Source organism: Sinocyclocheilus grahami, unplaced genomic scaffold, assembly GCF_001515645.1.
Source record: "Sinocyclocheilus grahami isolate Dianchi unplaced genomic scaffold, SAMN03320097.WGS_v1.1 scaffold1136.1, whole genome shotgun sequence".
Lineage (NCBI taxonomy): Eukaryota > Metazoa > Chordata > Actinopteri > Cypriniformes > Cyprinidae > Sinocyclocheilus > Sinocyclocheilus grahami.
Genome location: NW_015506315.1, coordinates 180292 through 201656, shown reverse-complemented (window position 1 = coordinate 201656; position 21365 = coordinate 180292). Strand labels below are relative to the sequence as shown.

Below are 21365 nucleotides of genomic sequence, written 5' to 3'. Positions count from 1 at the left end.
ATCTCACATTTCCAACTTTATTCCTCAGAATTGCGAGCTATAAACTCAGAATTGCTAGAAAAAAGTCTGAATTGTGAGATGAAAAGACAATTTAAGTAATAATAAAAAATAATAATCATGTGGCTGAAACAGGCTTCCACACTGTTAATTCTTTTTTTTATTTATATTAGAATATATGGAATTTTTCTACTTCAAAATTTCGTTTTTAACCTAATGTGATACTTGCTGTTTCTTTGCAATTATTTGTGAAATTTACTAGCAATTTATGAGTAAAAATGGTCTCGAAATCCTACACTTTTTTTTCCCCTCAGTGTATAGTTTCTGGTGTACAGGAAAAAGCGTATGTATATGGTGCTATATACAGGGTTATTACTGTTAACTAAAAATACAAGCACAAAAACATTTTTACTAACAAAATACAAAACCTTAAAATAATATGACCTTTCCTAATCTGCTAGATATATTTTTAAGACAAATAATGACTTGAAATCTTAATATTAATTACTCATCAGTGCTCTCAGTTTGCAGGTTTACCAAAGGCGTCCCTCCCTTTAAACGTCAGCGAAACATCCCCTTTAACTCGCTCGTCTCACACGAACTGCAGCGTTGTCAATGCATGCTGATTTTGGTCGGCGGAATTATTTAAACTAAAGTTACCCGTTTTTAACTTTCTACCTCCTCATGAACTGGATGTAATTGTGGGGTTTAGCTTTAAGAGCTTATATTCCTGGTTGTAAAGATTGTGTTGTACAATGCTCTGGTTCGTGTTGTTCGTGTCGGTGCTGTGGTGCTGTCTGATGAATACTGGACCAGCTCAAGCATACTTCCATGAAGAGCGCTGGAGCCCGGAGTCTCCTATATTAGCTCCCCGAGTAATGATCGCTCTGATCTGCCGTAACGCCCAGCACTCGCTGCCACATTTCCTCGGGACCATTGAGCGCCTCAATTACCCTAAAGACCGAATCGCGCTGTGGTAAGTGAGTGCGTGTAAATAGTACTTATTTTTCCATTACTTCTAAGTATTCCAATAGTGACTGACTAGTACTTATTAGTAGTACTTAATGGCGTACTAGTCACTTTCCCCAACATGTTCTCCACTGTTACTAGTAACAAACTGCACATCCGTGTAGTGTTTTCCCATTTATTGTAACTATTAACCGTTAATAGATAGGGTACTGTCTAGTTGCAGTAACTATATACTTCAGCTGTACTCACTCTAAAAAAAAAAAATACTGGGTTATTTCAACCCAACTTAGGTACAATATGGACTAACCCAGCTTTTGGGTTAAATTTTTAGATACAATTTTTAACCCAAAAGTTGGGTTACTCCATATTTGACCCAAAGTTGGGTTGAAACAACCCAGCCTTTTTTAAATAGGCCTACCGTATCTTTTTTCCAGACACTAGTATCCCATTTGTTACTTGAATCATTTCTTGTGGCACTACTTTCAATTGCTTTTTGGACTAGGGTTTCATTCTTGGTGTCTGTGAACATCTGTCTTCCAGCAACTCAATGCTCTGGAGGGCAAATTTAAGAAGAAAAACAATGGGATGGGAGGAGTTTCTCCGTTCTCACTGTGTCCTTCTCATATCTGCCAGCTTTACTCAAATTTTTCCCTTAAAGTTGTCATTGGCCTAACCAGTGAATGAAGAGCTCTGTTGTGAAGGTGTCAGTTACCACGAACGCTCTGAAGCTTGCCATAGTCATGCCCTAGAGATAGTCTAGACATTGTCTCCGCACCTAAATGAATGTAAAACTGAGACTATTGTTTTTGCACCCTCCAATGCATCTGGGTCCACTAATATTTTTTAGGCCCTTTATTTATTTATGGTAAATCCACGGTAAAATATGTAGGTGTAATTTTTGATGACTCCTTGAAATTTGACAAACAGATTAATGGTGTTGTTAGATCTGTTTTCTTTTTTTTCAATTAAGAATATTGGCAAAGGTCAAGCGATTTTTATCTTGTGGTTTTGAAAGGGTGATGCATGCTTTTGTGTCTTCTCGCCACGATTACAGATTGGCCAGAATTCTGCTGCTAGATTATTGGTTCTCAGAAACTGGAACATATTACTCATAAGACCTGCCTCCACATTTGTGTCATTTAAGTCTCTTTTAAAGACTCATCTCTTCTCCCAGGCTTTTCTGCAGAATGCTGTTCAGTGATTTGTTGTTGGAACCGTTTTTTATGTTGAATGGTTTGACGTCCATGCTGTATAACAGATGTGTGTGTGTGTGTGTTGTCTATTTATTTATGTTTTAGAATCTGTACAACACTTTGGTCAACTTGTTTTTAATTGTGCTTTAGAAATAAATTGACTTGATTGAATTGTCATATAAAGTCAAGGGCAGAAACGTAAAACAGTCGGTTTAGCTGCTTATGGTGCTCTGCAGGAGCAGTCAGAGTAAACAATGAAAAACAGAAATGCAGTGAAATGTTATTGATCACTGTGTTAAAACTAGTGCTGTCAATCGATTAATCACATTCAAAATAAGTGTTTGTTTACATAATATACAGTGGGGAAAAAAAGTATTTAGTCAGCCACCAATTGTGCCCCTCCAGGAATTGAGTTTGACATCCTTTGACACCCCTGATTTAGAGTCTCCGTTTAATGATTAAATGTTTCTGAAAAATGGCCCATCACCCAATATTACTTGTCCATGAATGAATTGAATTTATCTGGTGAGTAACCATGTCAGTATAATAATAATGTACAGTCAGATGGACAATGATTAGCTGATTGTACACTATCATTTACTTGTACTGATTTATTTGTTTTCTGTACATGTAAATGTGTGTTTTTTATGTGGTAGCATACGAGTCTCACAAACAACATGTAGATTTTTTGTTAACAAAAGGTTTTTGCCAGGTGATGGAGCTGTGGTCTAGAGGTTAGTGCACATGCTCCAACATGTTGATGTTGGCGTTACAGGTTTGAATTTGGCTCCTGTCATTTGGTGACCCCATTTCCTCCCTTTTCCCTGAGCACGTTACTTATTTTTATTCTTACTGTATTAAAAAAAGCCAAAAATTCCAATTCTGTCATAATTTACTCTCCCTGTCCTGCTTGACTTGAAACACAAAAGAAGATATTTTGAAGAATGTTGTTAATAACCACAGTATACAATGAAAGTGAGTGGGACCCAAAACTGTTTGGTTACCAACATTTAAAAAAATATATATATTCCTTTGTGTTGAGCAGAAAAAGAAATGCATACAGTATGATGGTGGATATGACACTACAATTTTCATTATCCCTTTAAATCCATTAACTGGTTTTATTCGTGTCTTTTGATTTAATATGACTGAATTCAACAATTGTTACAAAAAAAAAAGGTTTAAGATTAGATTAAGTAGAAAAACTTTTTAAGACAACTGCAGTTTCACTTCTGCACATTGGCAGAAGGGAAATTAATGTTCATAAACCTTAAGCCGCATATTCATTATTAATGCTATGTCACTCATGTAACTCAACCAGCAAGAGGGCCTCAGCAAACTTCCATCTCAAAATTACACTAAAAAGTATTTAAATAAATAAATAATTATGAATATATTAGCATAATCAAACTCTCATCTGAAGTAAAATGCTAAAAAAAAAACTTTATAATGTAATAAAAACAATAAATAATAAAAAAAATAATACAAATATTTATTTTCCCCCCTCAATAACTTGTTTTTAATTGAAGAACACAAAATGATTGTGGTTAATTAATTTATTATCAATATTTCTAGTTTATGTTAATAAAAAGGTTTGAAAACAAGAAGCTTTGTCAATTGCAGCAGAAATAGCTTATATTGTGATGGACAACTAGGGGCCTTTGAGTCAGAAAGGTTAAAAACCACTGATATAACTGTTTGAAAATAGACTTTGTAACAATATAACTTGAATTCCCTTCTTGAATCAATCTGTACTGTAGTAATAGTAGCTGTTGGTCAGAGTTAATGTGTTAACTCTGTTCGGATCTGTAGACTCTTAGGCCTCACAGCTGTGCTGTTTCACGCTCTGCTCCGGGAGACTCATCCGTTCATGCCAAGACAGAGCCAGTGAAAAGTAGGACGTGTGGTTTAACTTGTGTCTTCAGCAGAATGGGACGCTACCTGTCTGTTTACTTTGTCTTTGCTCCCTTCTCTCTGTGATAACCAGATAGCTTGGCAGTTTCACTTCTCATGTTCTGCTACTCTTTTAGTCTAGTTCTGCTGTAGAGTTTAATTTAGAGCTTTTGTGTTTCTTCATTCATTTTCCTGTTGCTGGTCTAAATATACATTATACACAGTGCTGAGTGCAGGTAATCATAAGTTTGTGGTTAGCTCATGAAATCTTTAGTTTCCACCAGATATTGTTTTCTGTAGAAAGTAAACATCATGCAATGAGCACCATTTCTGTGGGTTTCTGACAGGGTCGCAACCGACCACAATATTGACAACACTACTTACCTACTGCGAGACTGGCTCATCAATGTACAGAAACTCTACCATTATGTGGAGTGGAGGCCAAAGGAGGAACCAAGGTTTGCCATGTTTCTTCAATTGTGGTTTCATGGAACTGGTTCATTTTTGCGTTTCCTTTCATGTACTATGTCTTGGATTTCTCTTTCTCATTCAGAAAATATCATGATGAGGACGGACCAAAGGAATGGACGAATGAGCGTTACGCCTACGTCATGAGACTGCGGCAGGCAGCGCTTGAGTCTGCACGAGAGATGTGGGCAGACTATCTCATGGTGAGTTTACCACACACTGTCCACTCTCTTAGTTAGGACCATGAATCTCCAAGATATTAAATGGATACTTGTGGACATTGAATGTTGCGGTTATTGATGAATCATCTGATTGTCATGATTATTTGATCTAATCGCTGTTTTTTGAAGTAACTGAAGTAGATGGGCAGTTCCATCACAATTTGCCATTGTCACGTGGTTTTGGTTTATGTTCATGTTTCCATTTCTTTTATTTTGTAGTTTAGTCATGGTTTAGTCATGTTTCCTGTTCCTGTCATGTGATTCCCTTGCCCTCATGTCTCTTGCCAGGTGCTCCCATATTCAATGTGTCATGTTGTGATTGATTGTTTTAGTCATGTGTCCTGTGTTCTCATTGGGTCTTTGTCTTGATTGTTCCAGGTGTCTTTTGTTAGTGATTAGTGTCTTTGTTTGTTTTGTATCTCGCTTACATTTCTGTTCTAATAAATACTGCACTTGGGTTCTCACTACACTCGGCGTCAGTGGACTATTGTTACAGCCATTCAAAAAAGGGAAAATAAAGAGCATAAAGAAATGCCATCAAATGTGGACTCATGTCATTTTCCTGTGTGGTAGGGAGAAGCAGAAGAGTCATAATTTGGCAGAACACTGCAAAGTTTTACTGCAGTTTAAAGGAATAGTTAACCCAAAAATTAAAAGAAAAGTTACAAATGTACTCATCCTCAGGCCATCCAAGATGCAGATGAGTTTGTTTCTTCATAGAAACAGATTTGGAGAAATGTAAAATTACATGACCAATGGATCCTCTGCAGTGAATGGGTGCCGTCAGAATGAGAGTCCAACCAGCTGAAAAAAAACGTCACAGTAATCCACACGACTCCGGTCCATCAGTTAATGTCTTGAAGTGAAATGTGGTAACCATTACATTCTGTCCTCTAGCCATAATATTGCTTTCTCCAGAGAAAAATCTGTCTCATCTGAATCAGGAGAGAAATATGAACAAATGAAGTTTACAAGCCAAAACAGTCCTAAACAATTGGATAGGTGGGTTTTATGTGAGAGGACAACAGGGGATAAACTTTTTAACTGGAGGAAGCGTTCTGGATTATGGACTGGTACTTTGGCCAGAAGTGACGGTTTAAATGATGACCCTCAATAGCTATGTGTGAACACTCATTAAAGGGATGATATGATGTTGCTAAAAAGAACATTATTTTGTGTACTTGGTGTAATGAAATGTGTTTATGCGGTTCAAAAAACACATTATTTTCCACATACTGTACATTATTGTTTCTCCTCTATGCCCCGCCTTTCTGAAACGCGTCGATTTTTACAAAGCTTATCGGGCTGAAAAGCGAGGTGTGCGCTGATTGGCCAGCTATTCAGTGCATTGTGATTGGCTGAATTCCTCAAGCGTGTGACGGAAATGTTACACCCCTTACCATATTGTGATGCCCTGTCCGGCCAGAGTGACGAGACAAAAACATTCAAACCCATTATAAACGAGGCATTTGTTGCATCCAGTGGGGACATAATTACGAATTACAATGACTTATACTGCCTTTTTATGCATTGCGTTGCATCGCGCCGTGTAAACATAAAACCATGTCTGCATTTGTGATCAGAGAAATGACAAACAACAAGTGCTACTCTACACTGCTACACGGCATGACGGCGGCAACAATACTACAGCGAGAATAAAAGTTACGCCTTCTTTCTTTGCGTGAACATTTGGGTGGCGTTATGCAAATCTTCCCACATCGTGATGTAGACATGTGGGGGCGTGTTAGAACGAGCCGTTTTAGGTAGGTGTGGCTGAATCTTAACTTTGATAAAGAATATCTATTTGGATTTGAGACTTTAGTCTTTGCAACTTTACAGATCTTCTTTATGCACCAAGAGCTTGTAACACTCCAAAGAGAAAGGAAAAATTGAAATCTCATCATATGACCCCTTTAAGAACATATGGTTCTTGAAACCTCTGGAATTACAAAATAAATCAGGATTAATTAAAGCCAGACTTGCAGTTTCTGTAAAAAAAAATGAATACAAGCAGCTTTCTTATTACACTAGGAGAAATATCTTAATGGGGGGCTCTTGAATATTCTGTTGGACACAATCAATAACATTGCACACCACTGATTTATTTGATGATTGTACTTAATTTTACTTCATGATCTGCCTTTTGGTGATTTATCTTGAGTAAACTTTTTGTTTTTGTATGCAGCTTGTATATGCATGCATGAAAATGTATTATTTTATCTTTCCAGATGATTGATTGTGATAATCTCCTGATCAACCGAGATGTCTTATGGAAACTAATAAAGGAGAACAAGACAATTGTGGCACCAATGATGGAGTCTCGTGCTGCCTACTCAAACTTCTGGTGTGGAATGACATCTCAGGTACAGTTCCTCTGAACGTGTGTGTGTGTGTGTGTGTATGTAATCTTTCATAACACTTTCTCCAGAAATATGAAAAAGCATATAATCAAACTTCTCCAGGGCTACTATAAACGAACCCCAGCCTACATCCCCATGCGCAAGCAAGTGCGTAGGGGTTGCTTTGCCGTTCCCATGGTGCATTCGACTTTCCTGGTTGACCTGCGGAAAGAAGCTTCCAGACTGCTTGCTTTTCACCCACCACATCCAGACTACACCTGGGCCTTTGATGACATTATAATCTTTGCTTTTTCAGCCCGCATGGCAGGTGGGTGCCACGACAGATATCCACAGTGCATGCCTGTTAACCTAAAATTAAAATCATTAATGTGGTTCCAAACCTGTACGATTTTTTTTCTTCTTCTGTGGAACACAAAAGAAGATATTTTGAAGTATGTTTGCAGTGAAGTCCAAAATTTTGGACAGCAGTGACGTTTTTGCATGTAACTTTTTTATAAAAGATATTATCTTATTCTTATATTCTTAAATCTATTTAAAGACTGTTATGTTCCACAGAAGAAAGAACATCATGCGGGGTTGAAATGACATGAGGGTGAAAAAATTATATTCCTTTAAGAGGATATTGTGCATAACATTTCACGATTTTATTTGTATTCTCTGTGGTTTTTGCAGAGGTCCAAATGTTTATTTGTAACACGGAGACCTACGGTCATCTCCCAGTGCCTCTTCGTGCCCACAGCACCATGCAGGATGCGGCCGACAGCTTCATTCATACTTTGCTGGAGGTCAATGGTACGTTTCAGCTTTACAAAGAAGAGAACAGTCTGCTAATGCTTAGTCAAATGTAACCACTTCTTTTAATTTACAGTGCGAAATCCTCCAGTTGAGCCTTCCAGATACTTGCCCAAACCTGTCAAAAGACCTGACAAAATGGGCTTTGATGAGGTAAAAATGTGGGTTAATTGTATTGATTGGTACGGTTCTTTGGTAACGTTGTATTCAGTATGTGCTATTATGTGTTTTAAAAGGTGTTTATGATCAACCTGAAGCAGCGGGCCGACCGTCGTGAGCGCATGCTGGGGGCGTTGAGAGAGCAAGAAATCGACTGCAAGATTATCGCTGCTGTTGATGGCAAGTAAGTTCACTTCTGTTACCTTCAAACAATTGCAGCATTCATTTCCAGGATGAAACATTTACTCACAGCCTTTCTTTTTATACCAGGGCTATGAACAGCAGTGAGATCCATGCTATGGGAATCCACATGCTTCCCGGCTATAGTGACCCCTACCACGGCAGACCTCTGACGAGAGGAGAGCTGGGCTGCTTCCTGTCCCACTATAACATCTGGAAAGAGGTCTGGCTCAAATCCCAGTTTGTAGTTCTGTTCCAAAATTTAGTGAGCTGCCTTACTGTCTACTGCCTACATAGACTATTTATGCTCAGCAAGGCTGCATTTATTTGATCAAAAATACAGTAAAAACATTATTATTAATATTATTAAATATTATTACTAATTAAAATAGCTATTTTCTCATTTATTCCTGTGATGCAAAGCTACATTTTCAGCATCATTACTCCAGTCTTCAGTGTCACATGATCCTTCAGAAATCATTCTAATATGCTGATCTGCTGTTCGAGAATAATTTCTTATTATTATCGTATTATTTTGAAAACGTAAATAAAATGTAATGAATATTTTTTTTATATTTTTGTGGAAACCATGATATGACACAGGGCTTATTTTTCAGACTAGTCCAGCCAATGCGCATGTGCAATCATAAGCACCAGTCTCAGGTTTCTATGGGAACCGCAATGGCTTTACCAATCAGCGATTGGCTCTTTCACTTAGAAGGCGGGACATATTCTGCCATATTGCATGTTGCAGTTTCTCCCATTTACAAGTAATAGGAGTTAACCATCTTTGTATATCTATAGTCTTTGGTAATATCTGCCTTAAAATAGTGTCTAATTCGGCAGCTCACTAAGTTTTGGAAGAGAGCGTGAATATAGACTAAGGGTTTTTATGGGCCGCTCAAGCTTTGTTTATATGCTGTACTACACAGATTGTAGACCGAGGCCTGAAGACCTCACTGGTTCTTGAAGATGATTTACGGTTTGAGATTTTCTTCAAGCGCCGCCTGCAGAATCTGATGAGTGAGGTGGAGAGTAAGAGTCTGGACTGGGACCTCATGTGAGCGGCTCTTTTTGTCTTCAGTCATTGACTGCACTCAAATTTTGGGTTATGTTTTGATGGGAGATTTGTTCATGTTGGTTATTCTGTTGAATCCTTGCAGTTATATTGGGAGGAAGAGGATGCAAGTGGACCGACCTGAAAAAGCAGTACCGAATATTCGCAACCTGGTGGAGCCGGACTATTCCTATTGGACCTTGAGTTACATGATGTCATTACAAGGAGCCAAAAAGCTCCTCAAAGCAGAACCACTCAGTAAAATTCTGCCTGTGGATGAGTTCCTTCCAATTATGTTTAATAAGCATCCTGTGTAAGTACTACAAATGGAGCAAATCCTCTACACATCCCATATATGTATTTTCTAGAATATAAGTTGTAGTATTTTGTCATCCAGAAGGTCCTGTGATTTATAGTCTAAAGCAAGTTTTAGAATATAATTGATATCAGTCAGTCAAACACACACTGAACACCAAAACATACAGTATATGCTTACACACACACAAACAAACTGCGAGAAATAAAATTGTGAGTTTTCATCATTGTATTTCTCGCAATTGCGAGTTTGTATTCTCACAATTCTGAGAAAAAGTCAATTTGCAGTTACCTTTTTTATTTAATTTTTCAGTGGTGGAAACAGCTTCCATAGTGAAATGAATGTATTGTTTTTTTGACACGTTGCATATTAATAACAACTAAATATAAATGCTTTATAGTTTAAACTTAAATGCAATTTAGTTGAACCTTGGTAACCACCCTCAACACCCTATCTACTGCATGGCAACCACCAGAATATCCTGTCAATGCCCTAGCAACCATATAGCAAACACACTAACAACCATTTTTATAAGCAAACAGTTTTCAGAAAATGTATTTATTTTTAATATTATTTGTTATTATATGTTTTGCCTATGTCTAAAATCACTTTTTTGTCTTCGTCTTCATCCACATCAAATACCATTATCTTCAGATCGGATTACATGGAGCAGTTTGAGACAAGGGACCTAAAAGCATTCTCAGCGGAGCCCTTGCTTGTGTTTCCTACACACTACACGGGTGAACCTGGGTATATCAGTGACACAGAAACCTCCACAGTGTGGGACAATGAGAAAGTGCGCACAGACTGGGACAGGAAGCGCTCGGGTAAGACCCGGGAACAGGCTGAGATCAGCACAGAGGCCCAAAACTCAGATGTGCTTCAGTCTCCTCTGGACAGGACAGCCCGAGATGAACTATGAGAGACATTGTTTTGGACACACCACTAGACTTGTTTCTGGGGGGCGAAGTCTAGTTCCACTATGTAAGAACAATATAACTGACCAGAAGAGGCCTTTTTATAGATTTTTTTTTTAAATCGGTTGTCTGAAAAAAATGTTTTTAGATTAAAAGTCTGTCCCTTTATTTGTAGATACAATTTGTAACAGAGGCCTGACTGCGCTTTCCGATGACAGCAGCACCTGTTCTTCACTGTATCCTGCAATTAAAAATGCCAGGGGCTGGATTCATGAAAATCTTCTTAAGGAAGAATTTAGCAAATTTTATAAGATAAATGTTAAGTTAGTAAGGATGTTCTTGAGGGCAATTCTTGAAAAATTCTTAAAGGAATAGTTCACCCAAAAATGAAAATTTGTTGAAAATGTACTCACCTTCAGGCCATCCAAAATGTAGATGCGTTTGTTTCTTCATCAGAACAGATGTGGACAAAACAGCATCACTTGCTTACCAATTGATTCTCTGCAGTGAATGGGTGCCGTCAGAATGAGAGTCCAAACATCTGAAAAAAACATCACAATAATCCACAAGTAATCCACATGGCTCCAGTCCATCAATTAACATCTTGTGAAGTGAAAAGCTGCATATTTGTAAGAAATGAATCGACCGTTATTGCATTTTAACTTTAAACCATTGCTTCTGGCCAAAACATGCATCCATAGTCCATAATATTGCTTCCTTCAGTGAAATATTTGCCTAGTCTGAAACGGGAGAAATATAAGAAGATCAAGCACCATTTACAAGCAAAAACAGTCCAAAACATATTCTAAAGTGTTATATGTCAGTGGATTTTGATGTGAGAGGACAACACGAGATGGATGTTTTCACTGAAGGAAGTGTTATTATAGATCAGTGTTTCCCAAACTTTCTTCACAATATTTGAATTTCTAACTTCGATATGATACTTTGAAAAGTATAGATATTTGGTACAGCAGGGAAGAACTGCAGAATATAATGTCATACAGATATTTTTAATATTATAAAAACAATTTGTCCATCAATGGTGGCAATCAGTAGGCTAATTTCTAATGAAAAGACCAATTTATATGACAGTTTTTAATGTAGGCTTTTATTCATATGTAAACTGATCGGAGCGCACACACACATAGAGCGGGATAATACGCAGAGCGTCACACCACGTGAAAGTGAAACCTGAGCGGCGAACTAATTTTCGGCAGCCAGAATTTCAGTGCATCTCTAATTATTGGCGACATCAGAAATGGATATGATATAATAGCTGCTTTTTTAAACATTTTAGCAATTTAAAAATATTAAAAAATTATTTTTTTTACACGGCACCCCTGCTCTCGACAGACGGCACCCCGGTTGGGAAACACTGTTATAGATTATGGACTTCTGTATTTTGGCCAGAAGTGCCTTAATGTTAGATTTGTTTCTATAGATTACATAAGGCATTGATTGATGGACTGGAGACGTGTGGATTACTTGTGGATTATTGTGATGTTTTTATCAGCTGTTTGGACTCTCATTCTGACGGCACCCATTCACTGCAGAGGATCCATTGGTGAGCAAGTGATGTAATGCTCAATTCTCCAGTTCTGTTCCTAAGAAGAAAATTGCAGTTAAGAAGAATTTTATCTTAAGGATATTTTGTGAATCCATCCACTGGTGTTTTTAGAACAGTTTGATTAATCAATCTGAAAAAAACATGTAACTAATATTTTTCTTTCCAGACATGAACATAGTCATTCTTAACAGTAATAAACGAGAAATTAAACGTGTTATTGTAAGGCATGAAGCATGTTATTTTAACTTGAGGGATGTTGTTATTTTTAGGCCTTGATGCCATTATCCTCTTCGGTGGTGTTTCAGACTGTTACTTCCCTTCATCAAAGCCAGCAACTGTACAAGCCTCACTGTGTGGTTTTTCTGTCGTATCATCAGGACAGCAATTAAAGGTCTTCACACATTCCACATGGCAAAATTCCCAGTTTTTGATTCTGACTACTTTGCTTTTTTGACACGGCACAGCTGAGCAGGCTTTAAATGTGCTTGATATGATTTTTTGTCATTGCGCTGTTTAGTCACAATGTCGTACTATCGCAGTGTATGTAACCGTGACTGTATTTCACCAGCTGTGCCTTAAAAATAAAGAATGGTTAAAAAATTTTTCACTGAAAGAAATAGTATGTCTCTTTTTTTTTTTCAGGAGATTCGTTAGATGGAGGCTGCATGTAATTTCTGTAGAGATACTGAATGACGTGCCATTTAATTTGACCACTTTGTCAGTCATATCAACATCTATATCTGTCTTCCAGGTTTAATTATATCACAGCTGTGTAGCCACAAGACAAACATGATGATGCTGGCACAGGCCTGCAAGCCATTTTTCTGCATGCTGAAAATAGATGATGTGACTAATGCTTTGACTATAGATCTCAATTCGCTGGTGGGTAAAATGAGCTTAGACGCTTTAGAGGATATCTAAAAAGATTCAGAATCAGAATAAACTGTTTGTAGTGTATTATAGGATGTTATGCAGTTGCTAATTATTCTGACTGTTTATTGTACCAGTGTCGTGATAGATGCTACCATGATGTTGCATGGCTTTGAGAGACTGACTCCCGAAACAAAATGTGTTTATTAGTAAAATTTTTTATTCAGTTTTTCAATTCATGCTATGGATGTTGTATTGAGATGTAAAACTGATCGCTGAATGTTCCTTGAAATTCTTACCTGTGTCACTATGTGCTTTAAATTTGAACAAAAATCAAGCGTAGAGGCCTGTACAGAATGAAGTCTAGTAAACAAAAAGTTACTTATGCTACTGTACAGAAGTCACCAAAGATTCTCACCAAAGTTGCATTTATTTGATTAAAAATACAGTAAAAACAGTAATACTGTGAAATATTATTGCAATTTAAAATAACCGTTTTCTATTTGAGTATGTTTTAAAGTGTGATTTATTCCTGTGATGGTAAAGCTACATTTTCAGCATTGCTTCTCAAATCTTCAGTGCCACATGATTTTTCAGAAATCATTCTAATATACGGATTTGAAACATTATTATTACACTATTAGATGTTGTGTTTAATATTTTTATGGAAACTGTGATTCTTTGATGAATAGAAAGTTCAAAAGAACAGCACTTATGTGAAACAAATCTTTTGTAGCATTATAAATGTCTTTACTGTAACATTTGATCATTTTAATGCATCTTTGCTGAATAAAAGTATTAATTTCTTCTTTCTTTTTTTTTTTTACTTATTGACCCCCAACCTTTTGAACAGTAGTACATGAGTTATTATGATTTATGTATGTGTTTCAGACTTCAGTAATCTGTATTTTGCACTCCAGCACAGGACCCGTTATGAAGCTGTGGGCGTTTTCCACACAGTGCCACAAGGTTGTGCCAGATCTCAGAGTATCATTACCTTGGTACTGGAAAGCCAATCGGTGGAGCAAGGGTGTTTCTGAGTACTGTATCCTTTTTACTATGAAAATAATTCATGTGTATGTGTATTAAAGGACGACTGCCTAACAGGTCAACTGTTTAGCACAGTTTCTCAGTACACTGCCAGGCATGTTACCGGACAGACAGAGCATCTGGTGGTTGGGATTTTGGTGCACGTGTGTTATTCTGCATCTCAAACCGTGAATAGAAGTGGTTGAGTGCATCTGGGAGGGATGTGTGATCATCACAGGCCTGTGGCAGGGGCTTGTAGTCAATGTTACAGGCGGGTTCTTGCTGTGTTGAGGGTTGATTTATCTCCTGATTTGAAAGCATCATCTCGGGTCTCTGGTTTTTTGTCGGCCATGGTTTCTGGTTGGTACGTGTGGTGATGGTCTTGGTGACTGTCACGTGACTCACATCATCGATGGACTTTTTGATATAGGCAGTCGTTCTTGAAGGCTGCCACTTTGTTACAGTCTGTGCCCTGAAAGCAGTCCAGGAGTGTTGAGAGAGCATCATCTGGCCATACTGTCATCCACTTTCTGACCGGTTTGGGTAGTTTTACAAGTGGCTGAATGTTTTTCACATTGGACTGTTGTGTTTCACATTTGTCCAATGTGTTGTTTCCCCTTGTTGCAAAGTTCACATGTTGGTAGAACTTCGGCAAGACTGACTTTACATGTTTGAAATCACCAGATATAATGAAAAAGTCGTCAGGGTTGTTTGTTGTTCGTTCATAGAGCTGTGCAGTTCACGAAGAGCATCCATAGTGTTAGCACACAGGTGGATACACATTCATTTGAAATATAATTTAAATAACATCTTCCTGAACTCATGTCCATAGGTGTATATGTGAGTAGTAGAAGAGAGATGATTTTGCTCAAAATCAATGAGTCGGCCATCACGGAGTTACTTGTGTCAGCACTTGTGTCTCAACCACCAGGGGGCAATGTTGTGAGGATACATTTCATTGGGTGAATGCTAAAGCAAGATTTCAGGCTCATTTATTGCTAATTCAAGGGTTTTTACTGCATAAAAGTTCCTATTTGGTATTCATTTGATGCAAATGCAGAATACAATTATGTTTAGAGATTTGATAAATGAAAGTTGAAGCCTAAATAAAGTAGTTCCAAATTCAAGAGCCTTTGAAAGGCCACAAACAAAGAATCACTAACAAAATAACATTGCAACAAACACTGCCACAGATTACCAGAAATATCTCAGGCCTTAGCAGAAGTTGGGGGTGTTAGGTGTGTCTGAGAGTGATAGTGAGACAAACTTCCTCCTCATATGATGGTGAAAGAACATTGGCCAACCTTCGCTTTAGAGGAAGAGAAGTGGCGCTGTGAGAGAAGAGAGAGCAGAGTTATCAAAACCCACACAGTCTTCATGTCCTGTGTCAGTGTTCGGTGAAAGGTGATGATTCTGACCGAATCATCTTCAGCTGGGGTGGATGGACTAACTGATTGATGACAACACGAACACGGTCTGTTGTGAGCTGCTGGTTCATCAGTAAAGGACTAGATGGAGGAGGCAGCAGAGACTGCACAGTTGAGGCAACCAAAAGTTCAGGGTGAGTTACATCAGACTTTGAGGAGAATATGTTTTTGTTGTAGCTTTATTCTGCAGTAGTGTATATATCGCTTGCTTTCTCTTTCTTTGCATGTGCGTGCTTGCGTGTTTGTGTTGCATGCAATGATTCGTGCATGATCAGAGCACTTCCTGTCTTGTCCATTTTGCCTTTGTACAAAAGTTGCATGGCAAGGAAGTTTTCATGTGCAGGACATTTTGACAAATGTACAAAATTACCACATCTTGGGGTGACTTGTGACTTCTTTCCACGTTAAAAAGAAAAAGAAAAAGCAACAAAAAAAAGTTTCTTTTTGGCACTCTGTATTGGAAATTTTCTTTAGTAATTTATTTTATTTTATACTTTAATAGTTTTTTTTATTTATTTAGAAATTCTCATAGAACATATAACTGGATTAAATCCAGGATGTGGAAATAAACCTCAATAAGACCTCAGTGGGAGGAAGTCACATGCACTGGTTTCAAATAATTAGCAATAGATGCAGTGCTTCTCATTTCAACCACTTTAAGTGTCACATGTCATTTAACATTATCAGTTTGAAATTAGTATCAAAATGAGAATTAAAACATTCTATATATATCAACTAACAGCATAACCGCAGTGCACATCCTTGAAATGACTTTGACATCCGGTGGGTGAATTTTATTCCATACAGCTGAATTAATCTCTTCATCAAAAACAAGTCCTTATTGTCCCTGTAGCAGAGCATGTTAACAAACCTAGACAGGATGTGGTTGACCTAAATGGAGCATGTCAGAGAAAAAGAGAAAGAGAGATTGACTGTGACACTTTCTTTGTTAGTACAACATAAGTGTGGCACATCACATGTTCAGAGCCATATTTACAGTTTTGCAGATGCGCATTCAAGAGTTCATGTTAAGTAAAAACTCAGAAAAGCATGTCTAAACTTTAGATAAGCAATTTACGTGTGCTTTAAAATATGCAATAAAATGATCTGTGCAAGGTGATTCAAAAATGCTGTAGGCTGGCTCATATTTGCTGCTTTATCTTTATTGCTTTTGTCACGAAATGTTTGTGTGAACTTCAGTAGTGTGACTTCCTGTCCTGATGTCAAACGCATATTTCACCGAGTCATTAATTGTTTTTACTCGAGTTTTAAGTTCCAGTTCCTGCAAGTGTTCACACAAAAGTGAATGTACTTTAAGCACAATCAACAACCTCTTTCACAAAGAAGTGTTATCGTACTTTAACTTGTTTTACATTACACTGTCCATGTTACATATATTATAGTTTTTTCCTAATATCGAAACAACAACAACAAAAAAGAAACTGATATTGATTCTCCTGGCAGCTACTGTAGTAAAAATGCAGTTACAAGAAAACGGTTAAAGATCACCTACGGTTGAGGAATGGATAGATATTACACTATATATATTTGATGGAAGGAATTTCTTTCTCTTTAAACACCCAGATAAAAGTAAATTGACTAATAAACTGACTAATAGTAAATTGACTCAATGGATAAATCCTATACAATCAGACTTAATTGAACAGCAATTGGTCTGTAAGGTACAGTAGTTCCTTTAGGAATTTATTAGGAAGTTATTACTTGCACCCCATGTTATATTGTGTATAGTTAAAACAGAAAAAAAAAACATTTAGAAAATGAAAGAATTTAGTTTATAGGATTGATGGCATACAATTCTATTTTGTAACCATATTAATATTAATGTTTTTGTTTAACTGTACAAATAATGCCAGTCTTGGTCATTGCAGCCTATGTGTTTTCTATGGATGGCCGTTTCTGCCACTGAATAAAAAATAAAAAAGGTAATTGCGACTTTTTATCTCACAATTCTGACTCTTTTTCTCAGAATTTCGAGTTTAAAGGTCATAATTGTGAGATATAAACTCGCAATTCTGAGAAATAAAGTCAGAACTGCGAGATATAAACTTCAAGTCAGAATTGTGAGAAAAAAGTCAGAATTGCGATATATAAACTCGCATTTGCGCATTTTTTGGTTACACTTTACTTGAAGGGGTGTGCATAAGACTGACATGACAGCTTCATAATCATGACATGACACATATCATGAATATGAAGGTTTTTTTTATGCATGTTTATGACAACTGTCATTAAGTGTCATTTGCTCAGTTATGTAATTTTTAGTGCAAAGCTGACATTGTTTGAGATGTCTTTGTTATGGGCTATGGTTAGGGGTAAGGGTAGGGGTAGGGTTAGGTCAAATATGTCATATTTGCATTAAAAATGACATAACTGAGCGAATGACACTTAATGACAGTTGTCATAAACATGCATAAAACCTCCTTCATATTCATGACACGTGTCATGTCATGATTATGAAGGTGTCATGTCAGTCTTATGCACACCCCTTCAAGTAAAGTGTTACCCATTTTTTTTTTAGAATTGCAAGTTTATATCACGCAGTTCTGAGAAAAAAAGTCAGAAGTGTGAGTTTATATCTCACAACTCTGACTTTATAACTTATATAAAATATATATAATCAGCTTCTCATTTTAAAAACAATCACATGCAGCATTATGACCTGTCATGTTCTTCTGTTTCAGATGGTGGTACCCCAGTCCGGCACTTAGAAACCAAGCGTTACAGTGAGATTTTACGTGATTTTGACGCTAACTTGGATCTGTCATTAACATGCTCGTACGTAGACCTTTTCACTTTGTCGTGAAATAGCAGTCTTAAAAATAAAGGTTCCAAAGTTTTGGGTTTTTTTTTTTTTATTTTTTGGTTACACTTTACTTGAAGGGGTGTGCATAAGACTGACATGACAGCTTCATAATCATGACATGACACATATCATGAATATGAAGGTTTTTTTATGCATGTTTATGACAACTGTCATTAAGTGTCATTTGCTCAGTTATGTAATTTTTAGTGCAAAGCTGACATTGTTTGAGATGTCTTTATTATGGGCTATGGTTAGGGGTAAGGGTAGGGGTAGGGTTAGGTCAAATATGTCATATTTGCATTAAAAATGACATAACTGAGCGAATGACACTTAATGACAGTTGTCATAAACATGCATAAAACCTCCTTCATATTCATGACACGTGTCATGTCATGATTATGAAGGTGTCATGTCAGTCTTATGCACACCCCTTCAAGTAAAGTGTTACCCATTTTTTTTTTAGAATTGCAAGTTTATATCACGCAGTTCTGAGAAAAAAAGTCAGAAGTGTGAGTTTATATCTCACAACTCTGACTTTATAACTTATATAAAATATATATAATCAGCTTCTCATTTTAAAAACAATCACATGCAGCATTATGACCTGTCATGTTCTTCTGTTTCAGATGGTGGTACCCCAGTCCGGCACTTAGAAACCAAGCGTTACAGTGAGATTTTACGTGATTTTGACGCTAACTTGGATCTGTCATTAACATGCTCGTACGTAGACCTTTTCACTTTGTCGTGAAATAGCAGTCTTAAAAATAAAGGTTCCAAAGTTTTGGGGTTTTTTTTTTTTTTTTTTTGCAGTGATGCCATAGAAGAACCATTTTGGGTTCCTCAAAGAACCTTGTATTGAAGAGCTCTTAAAATAACCATTTATTTCTTATTGTGAAGAACATTTTAATCATCTAAAAAAATCTTTCTCCACTATAAAGAATGTTAAAGGTTTTTCATAGAACCAATAAAGAACCTTTATTTTTAAAAGCATAAAAATAGTTTGAATAAATGAAATACCGGCTCTATATTGGCTCTGTGAGAACGCTTCATTTTTAATATGTTTGTGTCGGTTGATTTGATTTCTCAGGACTGTGGATGAGCTGCTACAAGAAGCAGACTCACTGTCTTTAACAGACACTTCAGCAGACACCACACTGAACGCTGATCTGGATGATATTACAGTGAGACATGATTGATGAATTATTGTTCCCACTCTCTTTCTCATATACTCGTACTCATATTTCTTGATACTTTTGGGTTCAACAATCTCTCTCAAGCAAGTATTCAAAAGACTCCATGTGGTTTACGGTGAATATTAAAAAGCTGTGTGTTTTTTAGGTTGAAGATGTGGAGTCGCTGAAGATCTGCCGTGAGGAGGAGGAAAAAGACGGAGCCGTAACCGGTAATTCTTTTTAAGACCATTTTGTATGGGTGTTTGTTTGCTGGACATTTGGAGGAAGACTAACGGGTGGAGGAGTAATGAGATTTGCAATGTACAGTTTGTTTGTGCTCTCACAAATATTAGAATGAATATCATACATCCAGCCAGGTTCATGGTGGTTGCTTGATTCAACATGGTCTTCTGTCCATCGTTTGGACATAGACAGCAGTGCCTGATCTATCTGAGAGGAGAAAAGCAAAGCAAGAGTGACTGATCAGGCCCGAAGGCATCATGTCACGTCTCTCTTCTTCAACCTGCACTGTTTACGTGTAATTAGCCACATGGACTAATTGCCCCTCGCTAACAAGATTAGCACCGGACGGTGGTTAGAGAGCAGATTAAAGCAGTAGACAGCTGCTCTCTGTTTTTCCCACTGATCCATCTCTCTGACAACTGTAGAGAGATTGGATAGCATAGGATAGCATGCAATCATTAGAACTGTAATCTTTATATAAAATTAGAGTAGAACGTAATATATGGATATGAATTATAAATTATAAAGAGGAGAGTAGTAACCAAAGATAAAATAAGATTATTTTGGCTAGGTGATGGCTGTGCTGTATTGAATATACGTTTTGTTTTTTGGCTTTGTTCTTCAGACAAGTTTTATTGTTTTATTGCATGGCGTCTGTTTTGTGTGAGTTCCTGAGTATTGGTTTCATGAAGAGTTAATTTCATAAGGAAATAAATTCACTCCTTTCAATTTATTTGATGAGTTGCCATGTAATAAGCTAAATTACAGCCAGCCAGTTATTATCGCAAAATACAGTGTATATAGAAAAGAATAACCCCTTTTTAAAATAATCACATTTTGTTGCTTTGCAGCCTGAAACACACAGACGGACACAGTTTTTGTTTTATCCAGCTGTATTTACTCAGTGCAACTTATAACATCCAAGTGAAAGATATAACACCATGTCAGGAAAAAAAACAACAAAAAAAACAGAATCACTCGGTTGGAAAAATGATCACCCCCTCCTAAAAATGGCTTGTAAACTCAATCAGGTGTAGCAAATCACCTTCTCAATGGCACACAAAGCCATTTGACTTTCAACTTTGATCAGCTGTGGTCATTTTGATTAGCTCAGAATGAAAAGCATTTCAGTCCTTGGTAGTGCAACTGAAGCAAACAATCAACGATGGGTGGCAAGGCACTGTCAAAAGATCTCCGGGATAAAGTTGTGGACAGGCACAAGTCAGGAGATGGATACAAAAAAATGTCAAAGGCTTTATCAATGCCTAGAAGCACAGTGAAGTCCATTATTAAGAAGTGGAAGGTATTTGGTACAACACAGACTCTCCCTGCGTCAGGACGTCGCTCTAAACTGGATGAAAGAGCCAGAAGGAAACTGGTCAGAAGCGACCAAGAGGCCTACAGCAACTCTGATAGAGTTGCAGGAATTTATGACAAAGAGTGGTCATTGTGTGCATGTGACAACAATATCACAAATTCTCCACAAATGTGGCTTGTATGGGAGGGTTGCAAGAAAAAAAAGCCACTCAAGAAAGGCCACATGCAGTCACGACTGTGATTTGCCAAAACACAAACACTGCGGATGAGATTAAATGTAATTATTTGGCCTCAACATCAAACGATATGTTTGGCAGGAATCCAATACAGCTCACCATCCAAATAACCGCATTCCTCCAGTAAAGCATGGAGGTGGTAATATCCTGTTATGGGG

The 21365-nt window shown here is 37.2% G+C and overlaps 2 protein-coding genes across 3 annotated transcripts in view; both read left to right on the top strand.

Annotated features, from left to right (window-relative positions):
* Nucleotides 1-522: 522 nt before the first annotated feature.
* On the top strand, nt 523-12718 carry LOC107567242 (procollagen galactosyltransferase 1-like). Its single transcript, XM_016252884.1, has 13 exons — nt 523-973; nt 4400-4510; nt 4606-4723; nt 6970-7104; nt 7204-7408; nt 7774-7893; nt 7970-8046; nt 8130-8236; nt 8323-8455; nt 9165-9292; nt 9396-9602; nt 10260-10589; nt 12359-12718. The coding sequence occupies exons 1-12, from the start codon at nt 753-755 to the stop codon at nt 10525-10527; spliced, it is 1830 nt and encodes a 609-aa protein (XP_016108370.1). The 5' UTR covers nt 523-752; the 3' UTR covers nt 10528-10589; nt 12359-12718.
* Nucleotides 12719-13946: 1228 nt separating this feature from the next.
* LOC107567247 (GEM-interacting protein) overlaps nt 13947-21365 on the top strand; it is a 29772-nt gene continuing 22353 nt past the window's right edge. The window contains exons 1-5 of one of the 2 annotated variants that reach the window (XM_016252891.1): nt 13947-14004; nt 15421-15549; nt 18118-18211; nt 19327-19420; nt 19578-19641. In XM_016252891.1, the coding sequence (XP_016108377.1) occupies nt 15501-15549; nt 18118-18211; nt 19327-19420; nt 19578-19641 (301 nt within the window). In that variant the 5' untranslated portion in view covers nt 13947-14004; nt 15421-15500. Of the gene's footprint in view, nt 14005-15303; nt 15550-18117; nt 18212-19326; nt 19421-19577; nt 19642-21365 lie in introns of those variants that run through there. The other variant, XM_016252890.1, reaches the window with a different exon arrangement.

Bases quoted from the DNA above. Each gene is read 5' to 3' on its own strand.
- LOC107567242 (XM_016252884.1), top strand. From the start codon at position 753: ATGCTCTGGTTCGTGTTGTTCGTGTCGGTGCTGTGGTGCTGTCTGATG. The intron at 974-4,399 runs GTAAGTGAGTGC...GGTTTCTGACAG, and splicing joins AAAGACCGAATCGCGCTGTG to GGTCGCAACCGACCACAATA. The intron at 9,603-10,259 runs GTAAGTACTACA...CATTATCTTCAG, and splicing joins ATGTTTAATAAGCATCCTGT to ATCGGATTACATGGAGCAGT.